Source organism: Conger conger, chromosome 6 (assembly GCF_963514075.1).
Source record: "Conger conger chromosome 6, fConCon1.1, whole genome shotgun sequence".
Taxonomy (NCBI): domain Eukaryota; kingdom Metazoa; phylum Chordata; class Actinopteri; order Anguilliformes; family Congridae; genus Conger; species Conger conger.
This window is the reverse complement of record NC_083765.1, coordinates 5,398,216-5,418,440: the sequence shown is the minus strand read 5'-3', so window position 1 is coordinate 5,418,440 and position 20,225 is coordinate 5,398,216. Positions and strand designations below refer to the sequence as shown.

Sequence of the window (20,225 nt, the reverse complement as noted above, 5' to 3'; positions counted from 1 at the left end):
GCTACTTCGTCACTGCGAACCACCGCTTAAACATCTGTTGATGTTCCACAAAGAGGAAGCGAATATCTTGCCAAGAGAGACCATTCCTGCATGAGTGACCCTATGGATTACATTTACTTAAACATACTCAAATGTATTCTTCTTATTGAAAACATATTGAACACTTTAATATGTATTTAGTTTTAACTCAAGGGTTATGTAAAGTATATACAAAGTATACAGCCTCCACAGGCCGCTTGGCTCCCCCTCTCAGAACCTCCACATCACGCTCACGACTACTGTCTGTTCTGGCTCCACGGTGGTGGAACGAACTCCCCGTTGAGGTCAGAACTGTAGAATCTCTCCCCACCTTCAAGCGCAAGCTGAAGACACACCTCTTCAAGCAGCACCTCTCCCCATCCCTCCCTACCTCCCTGTGAACCTTAATTGTTGTCTCTGTGACTTGCTTTGTGTATCGGTATTTTTAGTTTGGCTAGGTAAGCAGTGTTTGGATAGTTAACTTTGGTCACTTTTGCTCTGTTTCTTTGTTTCTTTGTTCTCAAAAAAAAAAAAAAAAAAAAAAGGCCCTCGTCCTTATCTTTGTTGTACAGGTAGCAGTTGAAATTGAACTTCCCTCTAGGGTCTTTTCAGCGAACTTTTCCCTGGTTATGGCTATGCACTTTGTTATACGTTGCTCTGGATAAGAGCGTCTGCCAAATGCCAATAATGTAATAATGTAATGTAATGTATATATATCACATCCTACTATACTACATTTTCCCATATCTGTCTTTTGTTGTTTTCATATTTTTCCAAACAATTGTAGCTCCAATTAAAATGTGAGCAAAAGAACAGTAAATTGTGTAAATGAAAAGAAGTGTAAATGGTAAAAATATTTAGATAATTATAGAAAAAATTATAATGTCTTATTACAATGAATTTGCAATCATTTGCTCAAAAAAAGAAATAAAAGAATCTGCTCAAGCATGCTTATTGAAAAAACCTTCTTTTTTTTAAATTCTTATAATAAAATTCTTAGCCCAGAGCACACAATACAGCAAGAATATCAATGCAAAAATACATGAGATTATATCTTGATCAAGAACGTCTGATAATCACTGATATTAAATTGATCATGAACACAGATGCCAATTCATGTCAATTTAAAGTGAACTCAGACGGTAATTCTAAGTCGGTCTGATGCAAAAAGAACCCCTAGTTATGCAGGCTTCCCAAGTTGCAGTGGCAGTAATGGTGTTGTCCTGGAACAGTCCCTGGCTGTCATATACGCGGAGGATAACAGTGTAGTCATTCTCTTCCAAATAGGTTCTCACTCCAAGTATTATGCCCGTCTCTGGAACAAATAAATGAAAGTTTACAATACACAGAATACATCTGGGGTTGAGATAAAAGCTGAAATCACATTCAACTTTTTATTTCCTGGCATTTACACCTAGACGTGTTAAACTACTTAGAACCTAGCAACTTTGGTATCAGACCACCCTATTTGTAGGTGAGCAAAAATATTAGAACAGAGAGTATTTAAGTAAATTAAAGTAAATAACACTTAATATTTGGTAGAATATTCCTTGCTTGCAATAACTTCACTAAGCCTGAGACCAATTGACATCACCAAACTTTTGCTTTCTTCTTTTGTGATGCCTTTCCAGGCTTCTACTGCGTCTTCTTTCAGTCGTTTCTTCCTTAAATCTCCTCTTCAGGAGGTGAAATACATGCTCAATTGGGTTAAAGTCTAGTGATCATCAATGAAGAGCCCACTCCTGAAGCACCCATGCAAGCCCAAGTCATGACACTTCCTCCACTGTGCTTCACAGATGAGCTCGTATGTTTTAGATCATGAGCAGATCCCTTTCTCCACACTTTGGCCTTTCCATTACTTTGGTAGGTTAATCATGGTCTCATCAGTCCATAAAACTTTGTTCCTGAACATTTTTGTGGCTCATCTCTGTACTTCTTTCCAAATTCTTACTACTGATGAGTGGTTTGCATATTGTGGTATAGCCTCTATATTGCTGCTCTCAACGTCTTCTTTGAACAGTTGATTGAGATACCTTCACTCCTGCCCTGTGGAGATTTTTTGTCACTAACTGATGTTTCTTCACAGCTCTCACAATCTTTCAGTCATGAACTGCTGGTGTTTCCCTTACAGTACAATCTCACGAGTGGAGAGGAGGTAGGGAGCAGGCCCAGGACTTGCAGAACACCTGACGGACTTCGTGGTAGACGGGCGGGATGGGGGACAGGTCAGGAGGGGTCTCAGGAATAGCAGGACTGGTGACAGTTGGGGCTCCAGCCGGTTATGGTTCCCTGGACCCAGTCCACTTGGAGGTTGTGCTGGAGAAGCCAGGGTTTGCCCAAAATCAATGCAATGCGGACTAAGGAAGGTACAGAAATACCAGTGAACCTGATTCAGGTTATTCAGTCTGAACAATGCTGTGCTAAATGCTGTATTCCCAGAAACATTCCCTTACCACACTTTCTGATTTTTTGCCGTGTCAGGGTCAGTTGCTGTATATGCAATTATGACCACCTCCTCAACTGGATTAAACACTGGGGCCTCGTTCACATCCTCCACGTTCACAATAACTGTGGCAGTGGAGGTGGGCAGATTGGTGACAAAAGGGGCATCGTTCTCCACGGTGACCAACAAGGTGTACTTTGCGTTCTTCTCAAAATCAAGGCCCTGATTGGGGACAGACAATATACAATTAAAAATGTATAAATCATTTAAAATTTGCAACAGTCTGACAAAAGCCTGGTGCTGAAGCAGATTAACTATTTTGTGGATCAGAGATCCTTTGAGATGTTTGGTCTCCAGAGCATGGAAATTCACCTTGACTGTAGTAATAATGCTCTCCAGCTTGCTGGGTCCAGTGGTAACATTGAAGAACCCTCCATTGTCTCCTTCAATAATCTTGTATTTAGTTGACCAGGCTAGTGTGTGAGGTTCATCGACATCAGTCACTGGCATTTTCACCACTAGGGCATCCACTTCATTCTCAGGCACAGTCACTGTGTACTATGGAAGAGAAAGTTTACAGAATGTGTGTTACACAAAGTAGAAGACACAATTCAACTAAAAGGATGTTTCTTTAACATTAACAGAAACTCTACAACCCACCACACTATGGATAGGAAAGACTTGAATAGCACACTTCACATAACTGAAAAGTCCCAGTTAAAGCTCACTTACTGAATTTGGGACAAACTGAGGAGCGTTGTCGTTGCTGTCGGTTACTGTGATGCTTGCTTTGCAGGTGGTTGAGAGGCCGTCCCCCTCCATATCAGCAGCGCTAATTACCAATGTATATTTAGGAAAGTTCTGCAAAAGGAAAAGCACAATGGTTCTCTCACTGGATCCGCTTTTTTACATTTTCTTAAAATCATTGTCGTTTTTTCCTATAGATGCTGTTATAAGTGGATTGCATACCTCTCTGTCCAGCCCCTCTGACTTCAGTTTGATCCCTCCAGTTATAGGGTTAATAAAGAACATCTCTCGTAATGGACTCTCTGGGTCTTGGCTCACAATACTGTATCTAATGTCAGAATTAGCTCAACCAGGTTCATCTAGATCAACAGCGGTCACCTTCATAAATTCAAAACCTTAAGAGGGAAAATGAATGAACGCAAATTAATATCAGCATGAACAATTAAACAAAAATGTATCTAATTCAACAGAACAACACCACCATGGCCGTTTGTGTTAATGGATCTTGAACAGACAACGCAGCTAGTGAATATTGCTACTGCTGTCAAAGGCTATGCTTCTGTTGTACCATACTGACATTTGCCCTGAGATGAGCCTACCTGCTTTGGATCCTTCAACTAACTCGCCAAAAAAGGTTTCATGAGTGAATTTGGGTTTCTCGTCGTTCTGATCGATCACAAAGACGATAATTTCCATGGGATCCTCGGTCGCAGTAGTTTCACCCACTGCTTCAGCGTGAGCAAAGAGCTAGAGAGGGGGAAGAGGGTACCAAGGAGAGAGAAAAAGATTAAAAATCGAGGGTATTAAACAAAAAAACAAAACATGAAATGACATTTGAAGACAATACAACAGTTTTACAGACACGTGTGTAGTGCAGAAATGTACCCTCGATTCTATAAATGGCAGGCATTTATATAGCGCCTTTATCCAAAGCGCTGTACAACTGATGCTTCTCCATTCACCCATTCATACACACACTCACACACCGACGGCGATTGGCTGCCATGCAAGGCCCCGACCAGCTCGTCAGGAGCATTTGGGGGTTGGGTGTCTTGCTCAGGGACACTTCGACACAGCCCAGGCGGGGGAACGAACCAGCAACCCTCCGCCAGCCAGACGACTGCTCTTACTGCCTGAGCCATGTCACCCCCTGAATGATCAATGATCAATGATCAATGATTCTATCATTGATCATTGACCAATAGCTGCTAAAAACCCTGATCAAAGAAGTGATTGACTGACACAAGCATGTGATCCCCAGCCTTCCTCAATAGATGGACTACACTGGCCTGAAGTTGCAGCTGGGACTCAACCAAACACAAAAAATGTATATATAAAATATATAAATATAAACTCACTTCATATTTATCTTGCATCTCTCGGTCAAAAGGCTGTGTGACACTGAGCCAGCCAGAGGTTTGGTCAATGTAGAACAGCTGAACAGGGGGCTGATCTGCCCCAGGCCCAGTGATTTTGTAACGCAGCGGCACTTCCTTATCCCTGTTGGATCTGATCTGTGAACACAAAAACAACCAGGCGTCGGTCAGTAAAACCTGACTGAGTTGTAACCAAACTGAAATGGGCAAACCAAAGCGCCGGGCACCTACCTGCACTATCTGTTTGGGGAAGGGGCCTCTGTCGTTCTCTGGGAAGTTGATGGGGGGAATGACCCAGTCCCTCTTCTGCCTCTTCAGCCCTTTGGAAGAGCGTGGAAACATCAGCACTGGAAGAGCTGCAGAGTGCTGAGGCTGAGGAAGTATTGCAATCAAATTAATACCAATATCAGCTCATCATAACAGCACCTAAAAGAGTGCGTGTGTGCGTACATGCCTGTGCATGTGTGTGTGTGTGTGTGTGAGTGCGTATATGTGTGTGCATGTGTATGTGTGTGTGTATATTTGTGTGTGTGAGTGTGTGTGTGTGCGTGTGAGTGTGTGTGTGCGCGTGTATGTGTGTATGTGTGTGTGTATGTGTGTGTGTGTGAGCGTGTGCATGTGCGTGTGTGAGTTTGTTTGTGCCTGTTTTTTTGAGTGAGTGTGTGAGTGTGTGTGAGTGTGTGTGTGAGTGTATTTGTGTGAGTGTGTTTGTGTATGTGCGTGTGTGTGTGTATGTGTGTGTGTGTGCACAGGAGTGATGCTGCCCACCCTGTGTTGATGGTCATGCTGACTGTCTCCAGGTTCACAAATCATTGTGTCTGTGGACATCTTCTTTGAGCCATCTGAGAATTTGGGTCCACGTTTTACGTTTGTCTCTTTAAAAAAAAAAAAGAGTAGTATTTAACATTAGTTTAGTACTTGGATTTAAAATGAAAGACGCAATAAAGGATTATCAATAGGATCTGCATGCCACCGCCATCTGCTGGTTTTTACAAAAAACACGGATGCTATTGGCGGCCTCACAAGTTAAGCCTATTAAAGTAAATTAATTTCACTCAGGCGGCATGGATGGTGCAGTGGGTAGCACTGCCGCCTCACAACAAGGAGGTCCTGGGTTTGAATCCCCGTCGGCCGGGGCCTGTCTGTGTGGAATTTGCATGTTCTCCCCGTGTTCGCGTGGGTTTCCTCCGGGTACTCTGGTTTCCTCCCACAGTCCAAAGACATGCAGGTTGGGCTGATTGGAGAGTCTAAATTGCCCATAGGTATGAGTGTATGAGTGTGTGAGTGTGTGAGTGAATGGTGTGTGTGCCCTGCGATGGACTGGTGACCTGTCCAGGGTGTATTCCTGCCTTTCGGCCAATGTATGCTGGGATAGGCTCCAGCCCCCCTGCGACCCTGTTCAGGATAAGCAGGTTAAGATAATGGATGGATGAATGAATGTATAATTTCATTTAATAGTGAGACAGGCAGCAGCTGTGACATTATTGACAGAACTGTTGCTTTACAAGACACAGCACCAGGCAGTTGTTTTATTAGACTAATTTGTATATTTAATTTATTATGGCAAATGGCCTTTTTTGGGGGGGGGGGGGGGGGGGGCCTTGCAGTGATGGGGTGGCCCCTTGCCTTTAGTTAATTTACAGCTTACATACCTTTATTGAGAAGTTGGGTTGTGTCCGTGTTAATGGATGTGTTGCTCGGTTGCCATGGTACAGTCTCTGCTGGTATACCTGTAGCCCAGCCCTGAGGTGTGAAGTAATAGGTTTAGTTTTTTTCACAACACAGCGGAATTACAGCGGAATTACTTTGCCGAACAGAAATTGTGGTTGGCAAAATACTGCAAAACCTTTGTGTGTCACTGAAGTTTTATGAAGTATTTTCTAACGTAGACAAAAGTAGCAAAGATGCCCAGTAACTTACTAAAATATATCGAAATTTGGAAGGTTTAGAGTGGAAAACCATTCCACTTGACTATCTATAAAAAGATTTTGAAGTGACATAGTAGCATACTATATATGGTAAACTGAACCCTCAGTGAGCACCTTATTAGGTAGACCTGTACACCAGCTTGTTAAGTGAATATTTAATCATCCAATCATGTGGCAGCAACAAAATGCCTAAGAGCATGCGGACATGGTCAAGAGGTTCAGCTGTTTTTCAGACCAAATGTCATCTTTGGTGAAATTGGCTTGCCATTTCTGTCTGTAATTATAGCTTCTTGTATAAGCCTTTAATGTGTTATTCTGAATAGTCATTGCCAACAACTTCGATGATGAACCTTTAATACAAAAAGTATTTAAGTGTAACAGTAAGATAAACTCTTTTAGGGCTTGAAAGCTTCATGTTCCAAATACATACATTTTTCCAAAATAAAACCGAAAAGCAGGTTACATTTTTTAGGCAATATTTAAATTGAATTCAAATGAATTCGCCAAAAAGATTTGATCAAAGGGAAAAAAGTTTCCATTGCTTCTGTTACTTGCAATTGCTATAATAGATTTTCTTTGCGAGGCAGAGTCTAGTCATTAAAACACAACGCAGCACAACACAGTGTACAAAGCAATGCTCACACTCAATGCTCAATGCTCACACGCACCATTCTGAGTAAACTCTATAAACTGCACCAACGATCATGCAGTATCACTGAAATCACACTTTTCATTTGTATAGAGGAAGTGGCATGTGCTAAGATTGCTTAAACAGATACACTGTGAAACCACAGATAGGCTAGTTAGTCTAATCATTAAAACACAACGCAGCACAACACAGTATACAAAGCAATGCCAATAGTGGCAAAAGGCATACAATAAAGCACAAAATAAGCATAAAAATTTTATTCATTTTGATTTGTGGTCACAGCAGGACGAAGGGATACACAAAGATCTAGATCTAATTCACGAACCAGGCTTTAAATTAACGGTCAAATGTCTGAAACTGACAACTGCATATTTTCAAAAATTGTGTCCATGACAAATTACAACAGAGTAAGTGGCAGTGGAGCTCAGACTTACATGCATGAAGAGAAGGATAACTTCATAGTATATTTCAGGACCCATTTGATGAGTGAAACTATTCTCTCCGCTTCTCTGAACCGTCTGCTGTCTTCTGTTCTTCTGTTCGTAGCTATTGAGGCTGCTGGTGGCATGAAAGGCGGATGAAGCCCTTTAGTTCCTGATAGTAGTACATTGATTATTTATTTATTCTATTCAGCCCAAATTTTCAATATCTGGACACAACCAAGAAACATCCAAACACCATAAATGGACTAAAACCCTGACACCCTTTTAATCATGCTTCAGCATATTTTTCCACGTGTACTAGACTAAATGTTTGTGGCTGTTCAACTGATTCTATGTAAATTCTATCATATCTGACATGCTCTGTAGTTTCCCACGTTCTGTTTACGGTTTCTTTGGACACCGTTTTAATGATGTCTTAGAGTCACCAAAGGGACATCTGTGATCGATTTAATGCTTTTATAAGGTAATTTAAGTGCTTAGTTTGTCAATAGGGAGGTAAGGCTGAATAGCATTTCCAGAATTCTGCTGAGTGCTATGCTAGCAGTATTCTTCAGAGAAGACAACAACAATGATTTCATAGAAGCAAATTAAGCAATAAATCATTCTCCAAGCACAGAATTACAAGGCTACAGATCATCTGCAAACTTATTGCTCAGCAGGTTTTCATAGCTTTTTAAAAATATTCGTAGTTATGAACATACATGATGCATACACTCGTACATAATGCAGTAACAAAGATGTCGTTATCTATCTTGGGATGGCCAGTCTCACAGGACTGTTGCCATCGATGGGCTACTGATCGCACGATTTACGTTACTGTCACCTTCCTGTCAGCTTTGACCAGGCTGGCCCTTATCCACTGACCTCTCTCATTGACAAAGTGCCCAAATAACTGCTGCTCACTGGATGGTTTTTTTGTTTTTTGCACCATTCTAAACTCTAGAGACCAACAGATCGCACTTTTAATCTGTGTAGAGGAAGTGGCGTGTGATGAGACTAACGGGCAATTAAGCTTAAACAGGCACACTGTGAAACCACAGACAGAAGAGTTAATCTAATTCTGTTAATTCAGCACTCTAGTGGGCTCTGTGGACAGAACTATCACATTAAATTAATGGCATTTGGCAGACGCTCTTATCCAGAGCAACGTACAGTTGATTAAACTAAGCAGGAGACAATCCTCTCCTGGAGCATTGCAGGGTTAAGGGCCTTGCTCAAGGGCCCAACGGCTGTGCAGATCGTATTGTGGCTTCCCAGTCATGTACCTTAACCACTACGCTACAAGCCGCCCCTTTGCAGTGATGCTTGGCTTGCTGGCCTTCTGACCCACTAATCAGAGCTGTGAAGGTATGTACCAGGAGAAAGCAAATACAGATGACATTGTGAAATGTATACTTTAACCAATCAAGTCAGTCTTTGAATACTTATCATGAGGAAATGCGTTCTGTTGTGAGTCGCAACAATCATTTTTGTCAAATCAAACATGGACAGACACAGACTTTGGAGACAATTATTCTCAAAAACACAGTTTGAAATGAGCTGATCTTGCTGAAAATGTACAGTAAAAAGTTATTAGAAATATTACAAGAAAGCCGAGATCCTCCTCTTCACAATCGAATAGAACCCAAAATGATGAAGCAGGTCACACCATACTTACACTCAGTGAGCACTTTATTAGGTATTTATTAGACTTTCACATCCATTGCAGTACTGTGTACTTCTATCGATTCTGCAAGACAGCAAAAGAAACCACACAGGCAAACCTGAAAAACAAAGACATTTTCAGCCCTCTCTCTTGATTCTCTCACTGACATCAGTATTGCTTTTCTCCAAAGATGTGTTTTTATATGACAGCTCCACACTGGAAGATGTGCAAGAAAACTGCACTCTTGTTCAACTTTTTTCTATTCTAATACATTCAAAAATCGTTTCAGAAAAATAACATCTAACCCTTACAATTTACACTCAGGGAGCATTTTATTAGGTATTTATTAGACGTGTATTTTTGACTTATTGGTCTTCTGCTGCTGTAGCCTATCCACTCAGGGGTTTGATGTGTTGTGTGTTCAGAGATACTCTTCTGCATACTACTGTTGTAATGCATGTTTATTTGCGTTACTGTCACCTTCCTGTCAGCTTTGACCAGTCTGGCCCTTCTCCTCTGACCTCTCTCATTAACACCGCATTTTTGCCCACAGAACTGCTGCTCACGAAATGTTTTGACTTTTCTGCACCTCTAGTGACTAGTGTGCATGAATGAATGAATTACAGGAGATCAGCAGTTTCTGAGATACTCCAACCACCATTTAATAAAAACATTTTCTTGGTTTTTGTCTCTGGTTCTGCTTCACAGGTTTTTCTGCCATAATAGAGCTTTCAGGATCTAGTCTTGATTCTTGGGTTTTGGTTGCCTTTGGAGGCTGTGATTGGCCATCGTCAGACTGTGGACCTGAGTTGTGACAATTAAAGTCAAGGAAGCCATTATGCGGACAAGCAATGGAGTAGTTCAAGGACACCGATTTAGAAAAAAAACATTTCCCGAAAGCTGTCCTATTGAAAGGCACCGTGTTCCACTAGCTGAGCTACTTCGTCACTGCGAACCACCGCTCAAACATCTGTTGATGTTCCACAAAGAGGAAGCGAATATCTTGCCAAGTGAGACCATTCCTGCATGAGTGACCCTATGGAATACATTTACTTAAACATACTCAAATGTATTCTTCTTATTGAACACTTATTGAACACTTTAATGTGTATTTAATGTGTTAACTCAAGGGTTATGTAAAGTATATATATCACATCCTACTATACTACACTTTCCCATATCTGTCTTTTGTTGATTTCATATTTTTCCAAATAATTGTAGCTCCAATTAAAATGTGAGCAAAAGAAAAGTAAATTGTGTTAAAAAAAAAAAAGAAGTGTAAATGGTAAAAATATTTAGAAAAGTATATTAATTATAGAAAAAATTATAATGTCTTATTACAATGAATTTGCAATCATTTGCCCAAAAAAAGAAATAAAAGAATCTGCTCAAGCATGCTTCTTGAAAAAACCTTTTTTTTTTGTCAAAAATAGCAAAGAAATTCTTATAATAAAATTCTTAGCCCAAAGCACACAATACAATACAGCAAGAATATCAATGCAAAAATACATGAGATTATATCTTGATCAAGAACGTCTGATAATCACTGATATTAAATTGATCATGAACACAGATGCCAATTCATGTCAATTTAAAGTGAACTCAGACGGTAATTCTAAGTCGGTCTGATGCAAAAAGAACCCCTAGTTATGCAGGCTTCCCAAGTTGCAGTGGCAGTAATGGTGTTGTCCTGGAACAGTCCCTGGCTGTCATATACGCGGAGGATAACAGTGTAGTCATTCTCTTCCAAATAGGTTCTCAGTCCAAGTATTATGCCCGTCTCTGGAACAAATAAATGAAACAGTCAAGTTTCTGTTATGGGAACAGAAGTTTACCCATGCAAGCCCAAGTCATGACACTTCCTCCACTGTGCTTCACAGATGAGCTTGTATGTTTTAGATCATGAGCAGATCCCTTTCTCCACACTTTGGCCTTTCCATTACTTTGGTAGGTTAATCATGGTCTCATCAGTCCATACACTTTGTTCCTGAACATTTTTGTGGCTCATCTCCGTACTTCTTTCCAAATTCTTGCTACTGATGAGTGGTTTGCATCTTGTGGTTTAGCCTCTATATTGCTGCTCTCAACGTCTTCTTCGAACAGTTGATTGAGATACCTTCACTCCTGCCCTGTGGAGATTTTTTGTCACTAACTGATGTTTCTTCACAGCTCTCACGATCTTTCAGTCATGAACTGCTGGTGTTTTCCTTGGTTCACCTGTTCGATGTCTGTTGTTCAGTACACCAGTGGGTTTCTTTCTTTTTCAGGACATTTAAAGTCCATTTGATGAGGCAACACCGGGATTCGAACCACCGACCTTCCGGGTCCCAGTCATGGACCTTAACCACTATGCTACAGGCCACCCCATTACATATATTCAGCAGATGGTGTTATCCGAAGCAACAAAATATGACCGCGTGCCAAGGGTCAGGGTAACAACTACAGGACATGGGTCGGATGAAGCACGATTCGCCTAAAGTATTGGTTGTCTACTGCCGTGAACGTCACATCCAGTTTGCATGGTACTGTACCTGTAAATATCTGGTAAGTCAGTAGATATGGTACTGTACCTATAAATATCAGGTAAGTCAGTAGATATGGTACTGTACCTGTAAATATCAGGTAAGTCAGTAGATATGGTACTGTACCTGTAAATATCTGGTAAGTCAGTAGATATGGTACTGTACCTGTAAATATCTGGTAAGTCAGTAGATATGGTACTGTACCTGTAAATATCTGGTAAGTCAGTAGATATGGTACTGTACCTGTAAATATCTGGTAAGTCAGTAGATATGGTACTGTACCTGTAAATATCTGGTAAGTAAGTAGATATGGTACTGTACCTGTAAATATCAGGTAAGTCAGTAGATATGGTACCGTACCTGTAAATATCAGGTAAGTCAGTAGATATGGTACTGTACCTGTAAATGTAAAGTAAAAAAGGGGGGAAAAAAGATGGAAGATCAAGACCCAGGTGGTACATGAGATACTAGATTAGGGCACTCCTGTGGAGGATTAGAGTTAGAGCTGTGTGTGTGTATGTGTGTGTGTGTGTGTGTGTGTGTGTGTATGTATGTATCAGGGTACTGTCTGAAGACAAAATGGGCATGCTCGTGCATGAAGCGTGTGCATCAACTGCAACAGACGCACCATTCATACTCATAGTTAAACCAGTCTGCAGTGTTACCTGCTCAACCTCTGAAACACTGAAGGCCATATGTGTACAGCACTGTGCAAAAGTCTTAAGGCACCTGTATAACACTCTGTACAGATAAGATTCTTTCAAAAATAATTCAGTGAAAGGTCCTAAATAAACGTACTATACATTTTATATTACATTTAAGAGTACATGGTAATTTATCATTAAAAACTGAATCAAATCAATATTTTGTGTGACCATCCTTCGGCGTTAAAACTGCATCACTTCTCTGAGATAGCCAATGCTGTCCTGCAGTTTGTTACGTTCTCAGGCGTCCAGGGGTAGGAGGGAGTACGCAACAAAATTATAATGAAATAAAATGACCGGGAGGAGGTATTTGAGCGTTATGGGAGTGAAAAATGATCGAACAAACCAGGTTTGAGGTGCAATAAGTGTATTTACAAAAATTACAGTGGCGGTGCTATTTACAGTATTCAAACAAAAATTCACAAGACAAAGACACATGGGGTACGAGGCAAAGGGACCTGGGTGTTGCCAAATCAATGAAATTAACAAAACCAAAGAGAGCTAAAAACAAAATACATACTAATTGTTCCCTGAACAAAATAATATATATCTCTACTCTATAATCAAAAGTACATAGGTGGCAATCACCCCTTTCCTAAGGTGTCTAAACAATTGTTCACCCTACGTGCAGCAACAGTGTACAGAGGCCTCTGTCTTACCTGCCCCAGGGCCTACAAACGGACAACCACATTCACAGGAGTAGGAGAACGGATGAACACACATACATACAACAGGGTTCTCAATAAAATGAGCAGCCAAGTCTAGCATAGCCCCCTATAGGGCAGCCAACACACAGTTTATATAAGCAGAGGAGGGACGTGATTGGTGGAGGCGGGACCAGGGCAATGATGATTGACAGCAGGGACAGCGAATGGAAATGGTTTATGGCTTCATCTGTAGAGTTAAGGGGGGAAACAGACAGACATACATACGTGGAACGTAACACAGTTCCATAAGACAATCAGCAGGGAGGTTGTTCCAAGCATTTTGGAGAACTTGCCACAGTTCTGCAGACTTTGTTTGGCTCCCTGCTTCTGATCTCAGACAGCCTTGTCTCTGTAAAATTAAATCTTTTGGAAAATGAATATTTGGAAATCTCAAATGTGTTCTTTTATACTAACACACACACAAAAATAAACATATATATAATAAAGTCTTGGGTGCCTAAGATTTCTGCACAGTACTGTATATCGCCACAAATACGGAAAACTAAACACAGAGGGTTTCTCACATTTTAAATAAATTTAAAAAAAAATTTTTTTTGACCACTTGTCCCCAGAAATGATGGACAATTTGGACTTCTGAAATTGCTGTTGTGCATTTCAAATAAAAGATTAAGCAGTTGTGTATGTATTATTAAGAGGTGAAATTGCAGCAGAAGTTCTACTGGGCCTGCATTCAACTTTTTTATTTTAAATAATACTACCATTTAGATTGTAGAACTGGATTATATATGCATATGTTCTCTCGTACTAATAATGCTGAACAGCGTTTGTTTCATAAACAGCAGTGTGGCTTGATTTTATTTGTGTTAAAAGGAATGGATATTCAATTTATGGAAAGGTTTCATGCGTTCATGTGTTCGTACAGTGCAGTCCGTAAGTATTAGGACAGTGGCACAATCTTTTGCACTTCGGCACATTCGATTTCGAATTAAACGTTGTGAGGCGCAGACTTAATATCGGATTTGATTTGAGTGTACATACATCCATATCAGTGATCAATGTAGGACTTTATAATTCCTTTATAGTTCCTCCATTTTACGGGACCGAAGGTAATGAGTGTTCTTGTTCTGTTTGACAGTTGGGAAGGGTTTTCTTCCCAACTGAAAGGATCCTTCACTCATCCACTACAGTGGTCTTCTGTGGTCTACCAGGTCGTTCGCTATTGCTGAGCTCACCAGCGCTTCCTAACAATGCAGTTGATTTTTCCGAATGTTTTGGCTGTGTCACTGATTGAGTTATTCTAATTTTTTCAGCCTTGTGACAGCCTGCTTTACTGGCATTGCCTGGTCGTCAGCAGACACAAAATGCAAATGCCACACACTGTCAACTGTGGACTTATAGAGTTCAACTGATATGGATCTAAATACTCTAATATAATATGCGGACAGTCGACACCTACATCATATCCATCGTTTAATTTAAAAACCACAGCCAAAACAACAAATGCACTGCGCTATATCATGCATAATTTTAAAAGGCATCGCTTTCAACTTATATTAATTACCTGAGGTTTAAATAATTCTCACTGTGGTATGTAGGTATTCATGGTCTGATTATGTAGGCTTGGTAGTTCAAATGTACAGTAATTACAAGGAAATTAACTTTGTTATTTTAAATTCTTGCGCCGCCGTATTTTCCCATCCGATTTCATAATGATCGTCGTCGAAGTTGGTCATGAAAGGAGGGGTAACTGTAGAGTAGCTCGCATAAAGGGATGCAGTTGAACAAAAACGCGGATTTCAGGGGGATTTCGGAGTAAAAGGGGCACGGAAGGGCGCTACATTAGCCTCTTCAACGTGCTTAATAGGCCCCTTCACATCCCAAAAGCAGGGACTGACAATAAGCCCCCCTTTTGTGCGGGAGAGTTTGCACCTGCTAAACTCCAACCGCGTTTGCCGTATCCGTTGCAAAAAGTTTTTGTTTTCATCATCATTATTATTTTATCATTATTTTCAGCGTTGCTTGGCAACACTTTGGATACCACTCAAATAAACTTTTTTTTTGCATGAACAACTGATTTTCCTTATATACGCGAAGCATGCTTCATATTTAAATCAGCTTCCACCACAATATTTCTTAAACGGTAGCTGCAATGTAAACATGTATTACTTGCTTGATACATAAACACCGCCAGACCCCATGAAAAAACGGATATTAAAGCACAATTAACGTACTCTTTAGAGAAATACATTAGATAATTATCAAATCATACACAAGAAGGCAAACCATTTATGGACAGAAGCGATGATATCATGAAAAATAGTGATAAGTTAACTTCAAAAAGTTATCTACCTCTTTTGTTTGAATCCAGTTGGGCGTAGTTTGGCTTCTTACTAAGGTATTTCTTCACCAAAAAAGACCGTGGCATCTTACAATATCTGCGAATCGCAGATGCGCATACACTGTACGACCCTTAGCAACGCAAGAATGCTGGAGTGAATGATCATAGGCAGGAGACCTGTTGAATAAATAGGAGGTCTTGGAGGCTGTCTTTGCCGCACATTCTTCCATGGACTGGAGAGAGTCAGGTGCAGAGGCTCACTGCCAATTAGCATAGGCTCCCCGTCGGGCCAATTAGAATGAAAGGACAAGTGGAAGAGGGCGGAGCCTTACGCGACGATCAGCATACCCCAGCGAAACAGGTGCATCGCGCCCTTTACTGCGCAGGTGCAGTGGTTCAAGTTCGCTTTAGTGTTTGTGTTGATGTGAAATTCTGGCGACATTTACTTTTTTGTTGGCAGTTTGTCCATCACAAATATTCACAATTCGTTTAGTCAAACCACTGGTTTTGTCGACCAGTTGTAGTTCGGGGGATTTTAAACTTTTATTTTTATTATTTTTTTTTTTTTACAAATGCACACCAGTTACTGTTTCAAATTAATTGACTACTGAAATATAAAGGAGAATATAGTAACATGTGGGGAGATGTGTTTTCCCTATAATACCGTTAGAATAATAAAAAATAAAAAACATTTAACACTTAAAGTATTCTATAGTAAGCGCACCATTCTTTGACCAAACGAAAGGAGCTGGAGAGGGGGGCCCACCATCCCGCTTCTATTTTTCTCCGTTTCTTTTCTCCCGCCCCGTATGTCTCCCATTTAAACCTCCGAAAACTAACAGCTGTGCGTATTAGGTAACTAGTATTATTTCTATTGCGTTTTAATGAGCTATTTTATATTTTGTCAAACCCAATGTGAATAATTAGTGCTAAATCATTGTTTTAAAAATGTGATATTTATATACCACCTGTAATTTTATATATGTATAGTACTGTGCAAAGGTTTTAGGCAGGTGTGAAAAAATGCTGTAAAATAAGAATCCTTACAAAAGTAGAAATGTTAATAGTTTATTTTTTATCAAATTACAAAATGCATGAACAGAAGAAGTGAATGAACAGAAGAAAAATCTCAATGAAATAAATATTTGGTGTGACCACCCTTTGCCTTCAAAACAGCATCAATTCTTCTCAGTATACTTGAACACAGTATCTGCCTGTACTTCTCAGCATTGAGGAGACCATTCATTCTGACCAAATCCCCAACTCCATTTGCAGAAATGCAGCCACAAACTTACAAGGAACCACCACCATGCTTCACTGTTGCCTGCAGACTCATTCTTGTACCGCTCTCCAGCCCAAACAAGGCAGTAAACAAACTGCCTTCTGCTACAACCAAATATTTAAATATTTTGTGCATAGTTGAGTCGCTTGGCCTTGTTTCCACGTCGGAGGTATGGCTTTTTGGCCGCAATTCTTCCAGGAAGACCACTTCTGACCAGACCACACAGTAGATGGGTATACCTGGGTCCCACTGGTTTCTGCCAATTCTGAGCTGATGGTACTGCTAGATATCTTCAGATTGCGAAGGGAAGTAAACATGAAGTGTCTTTCATCTGCTGCACTAAATTTCCTTGGCCGACCACTGCACCTACGGTCCTCAACGTTGCCCGCTTCTTTGTGCTTCTTCAATAGCCTGAACAGCACATCTGGAAACCCCTGTCTGCCTTGAAATTTCTGCCTGGGAGATACCTTGGTGATGCAGTATAACTACTTTGTGTCTTGTTGCTGTGCTCAGTCTTGCCATGGTGTATAACTTCTGACATTAAACTATCTTCAGCAACCTCACCTTGGAAGCAGAGTTTGGCTGTTCCTCGTCAAGTTTTAACCCTCCTACACCTCTGATTGTGTTTCAACCTACATATTAAATTGATAATCATTAGCTTTTGTTTGGTATAATTGGTTTATCACACACCTGGCTATATGCCTACAACATCCCTGACTTTGTGCAAGTGTACCGAGAAGAATTGATGAAAGGGTGGTCACACCAAATATTGATTTGATTTAGATTTGTCTTCTGTTCACTCACTTTGCATTTTGTTAATTGATAAAAATAAACTATTAACATTTCTATTTTTGAAAGCATTCTTGTTTTACAGCATTTTTTCACGCCTGCCTAAAACTTTTGCACAATACCGTACATTGGATTTGAAATGAAACTATTAATCTGGGGTTAAAGTACAGAGTGCCACCTTTAGTTTGAAGATATTTACATCCATATCGGGTGATCCCTGTAAGAATTACATTCCCTTCTTATCAGTGGAGGCTGGTGACTTCCAGAATTGAGGAGGCCATTTTTTTCCGCTTGCTCACTTCACTCGCGATGGAATGTTCCCTGTTCTCTTATCTGTCTTTGTGCTGGCCAAAGGCATACTATTTGGAGTGTAAGCTACAGTCAGAAAGTTCTGGCTGATGAAATTCATTGTGCAGAGCTTAGCCTTGTGCCTTCCTGAAGAAATGACATTGCTGTAAGTCTATGAGCCTGCCTGATAATTAAGCTGAGAAATGACATTTGGATGTAATATAAATGCCAAGTGAACATGTGTAAAAGGCAGGAATTTTAATTATGTAGTTAAAAACAATTTTGTTTAGCTTACATTTTTCATTCTTCTACAGCTTCAACATATAATCACCAATTTAATCAAGTTTAGCATATAAAAAAGATAAGATAACACTTTCTTTATCATATGTAGTTTTATTCAATATATTTAATATAAAATATGTAAAAATATGGTTCCAGTTGGCTTTATCTAACGTTAACGTTATCCACTAGAGGGCAGCACTCTATTCGTATTTAGAGTGAATTTCCTCACAGAGCAACAATTCGGTAATTTGATATGGAAGATTATTAAATTGACTTGTAATAAAACGAAATGGACTACATTAAAAATAAAACTGTTCAATAAATCCCAAATGGTGTCTAACATGACCTATTGAATGTCATTCTCACTCCCTAGTATCTGGAATCTGCATATCTCCAGCCCAAGATCTCAAATTGCGCTAGAATCTCGCCGACTTCCGAGGTAGTTTTAAGCAAAAGTGTTTGGCCAAATGAGCTATAAACTCCAGGGATGATAGCCACATCCTGAAAAGCACAAGTTGATAGGACACTCGTAGCCACTATGGCGAGTGTTTGTTTGACTGAAGTGACTAGCGAATTCTCAAAATGGCTTCTGTGTTGAATAGGAAAGGAAAGGATAGTTGATTCCAAATGAACCAGTAGCATGTGATTGGACGAACAAAATGTCAATCTTTCAGCCCTGGACACAATGCATGGTGAGGCCAGGCCTCCGTTGCCCACCCATTTTCAGTGATCTGGCCAATCACATATTGGCATGAAAAAAAATGCATTACATTGACTTCTATGAAAAGCTAATTTCCTAGGGGAGGCCTGGCCTCCCTTAATACAAACTGATAGGGAAATCTGGCCTGTTGCTTTACAATTGCAATATTGGGTTTTAGCCATGGGAAAATTTAGATTTATGAACAAAACTAAAATAATATGAATATAAAAAATAAAAAATATGTTTTTTGTTAAAATAAATAAATAAAATAAATATATTTATTGTTTTTTTAAATCTCTCTCTTCTCTCAAATTATTGGGGAGGCCAGGCCTCCTCCACCTCTATGAAGGAGCCTCCACTGCTTCTTATACATATTCCCCCCCATTACAGGAGACCAAAAGTAATTCAGTTGCCTTCTCAGCTGTTTCTCAATAGTCGGGTGTATTCAATCGCTTCTAAGAAAGCCTTCAGTATTTAGTTTTGATTTGCTTTTGATTGCCGATGGAGTCTGTCATTGCGTTTGGAACATCATTAAGAATAAAGAGCGTGGTTATAAGTTTGGAACATTACTTTGCTGCCCACAATACCTTATTCCAGGTAACTCTGCTGACTCTTTTAGGTACGACTTCCCAAACTGTAAGCTGGTCATCCTGTTTTTGCAGCTAACTAGTGGTTTGCATCTTGAAGTGTCGCCTCTCTAGATCTGTTTTTGAAGTCTTCTGCAGAATGTAGTCACTGACGCATCCACGCCTGCCTCCTGAAGAGTGTTTCTGATCTATCAGACAGATAAATGGTTGGCATTTATATAGCGCCTTTATACAAAGCGCTGTACAATTGATGCTTCTCATTCACCCATTCATACCCACACTCACACACCAACGGCGATTGGCTGCCATGCAAGCGCCGACCAGCTCGTCAGGAGCATTTGGGGGTTAGGTGTCTTGCTTAGGGGCACTTCGACACAGCCCGGGCAAGGGATCAAACCGGCAACCCTCCGACTGCCAGACAGCTGCTCTTACTGCCTGAGCCATGTCGCTCCATTTATCAGACCGATAGATTTGGAGGGTTTGTCTTCATCATGGCGAGAATTCTGTGGTCATCAACTGTACATGTCTTCCTACCAGTTCCTTTGCAATTACTGAGCTTGTCAAGCTCTCTTTCTTCTTAATGATGTTCCAAATGGTTGATTTTTCTAAGCCTATTGTTTGGCCTGTGTCTATGACTGTTTTTGTTCTTATTTCTCAGCCTCATAATGGCTTCCTTGACTGTCATTGGAACAACTCAACAGAAACAGTTTCGGAAGGCAGCTGTCCAATTACTTTTGGTCCCCTAAAATTGGATGACTCAATATGGATGCAAATACCTCAAATTAAAAGTGCCAGTCTGCACTTTAAGCTCATATT

General features: G+C 40.3%; 1 protein-coding gene across 1 annotated transcript; it reads right to left on the bottom strand.

Annotated features, from left to right (window-relative positions):
* Positions 1 to 1,166: 1,166 nt before the first annotated feature.
* On the bottom strand, positions 1,167 to 19,853 carry LOC133130509 (cadherin-4-like). The gene is given in 10 exon segments (XM_061245150.1): positions 1,167 to 1,333; positions 2,210 to 2,271; positions 2,472 to 2,683; positions 2,834 to 3,019; positions 3,194 to 3,322; positions 3,431 to 3,603; positions 3,808 to 3,955; positions 4,567 to 4,722; positions 4,816 to 4,956; positions 19,842 to 19,853. Coding segments are annotated over 10 exon segments (1,386 nt in total).
* Between the last annotated feature and the right edge of the window lie 372 nt (positions 19,854 to 20,225).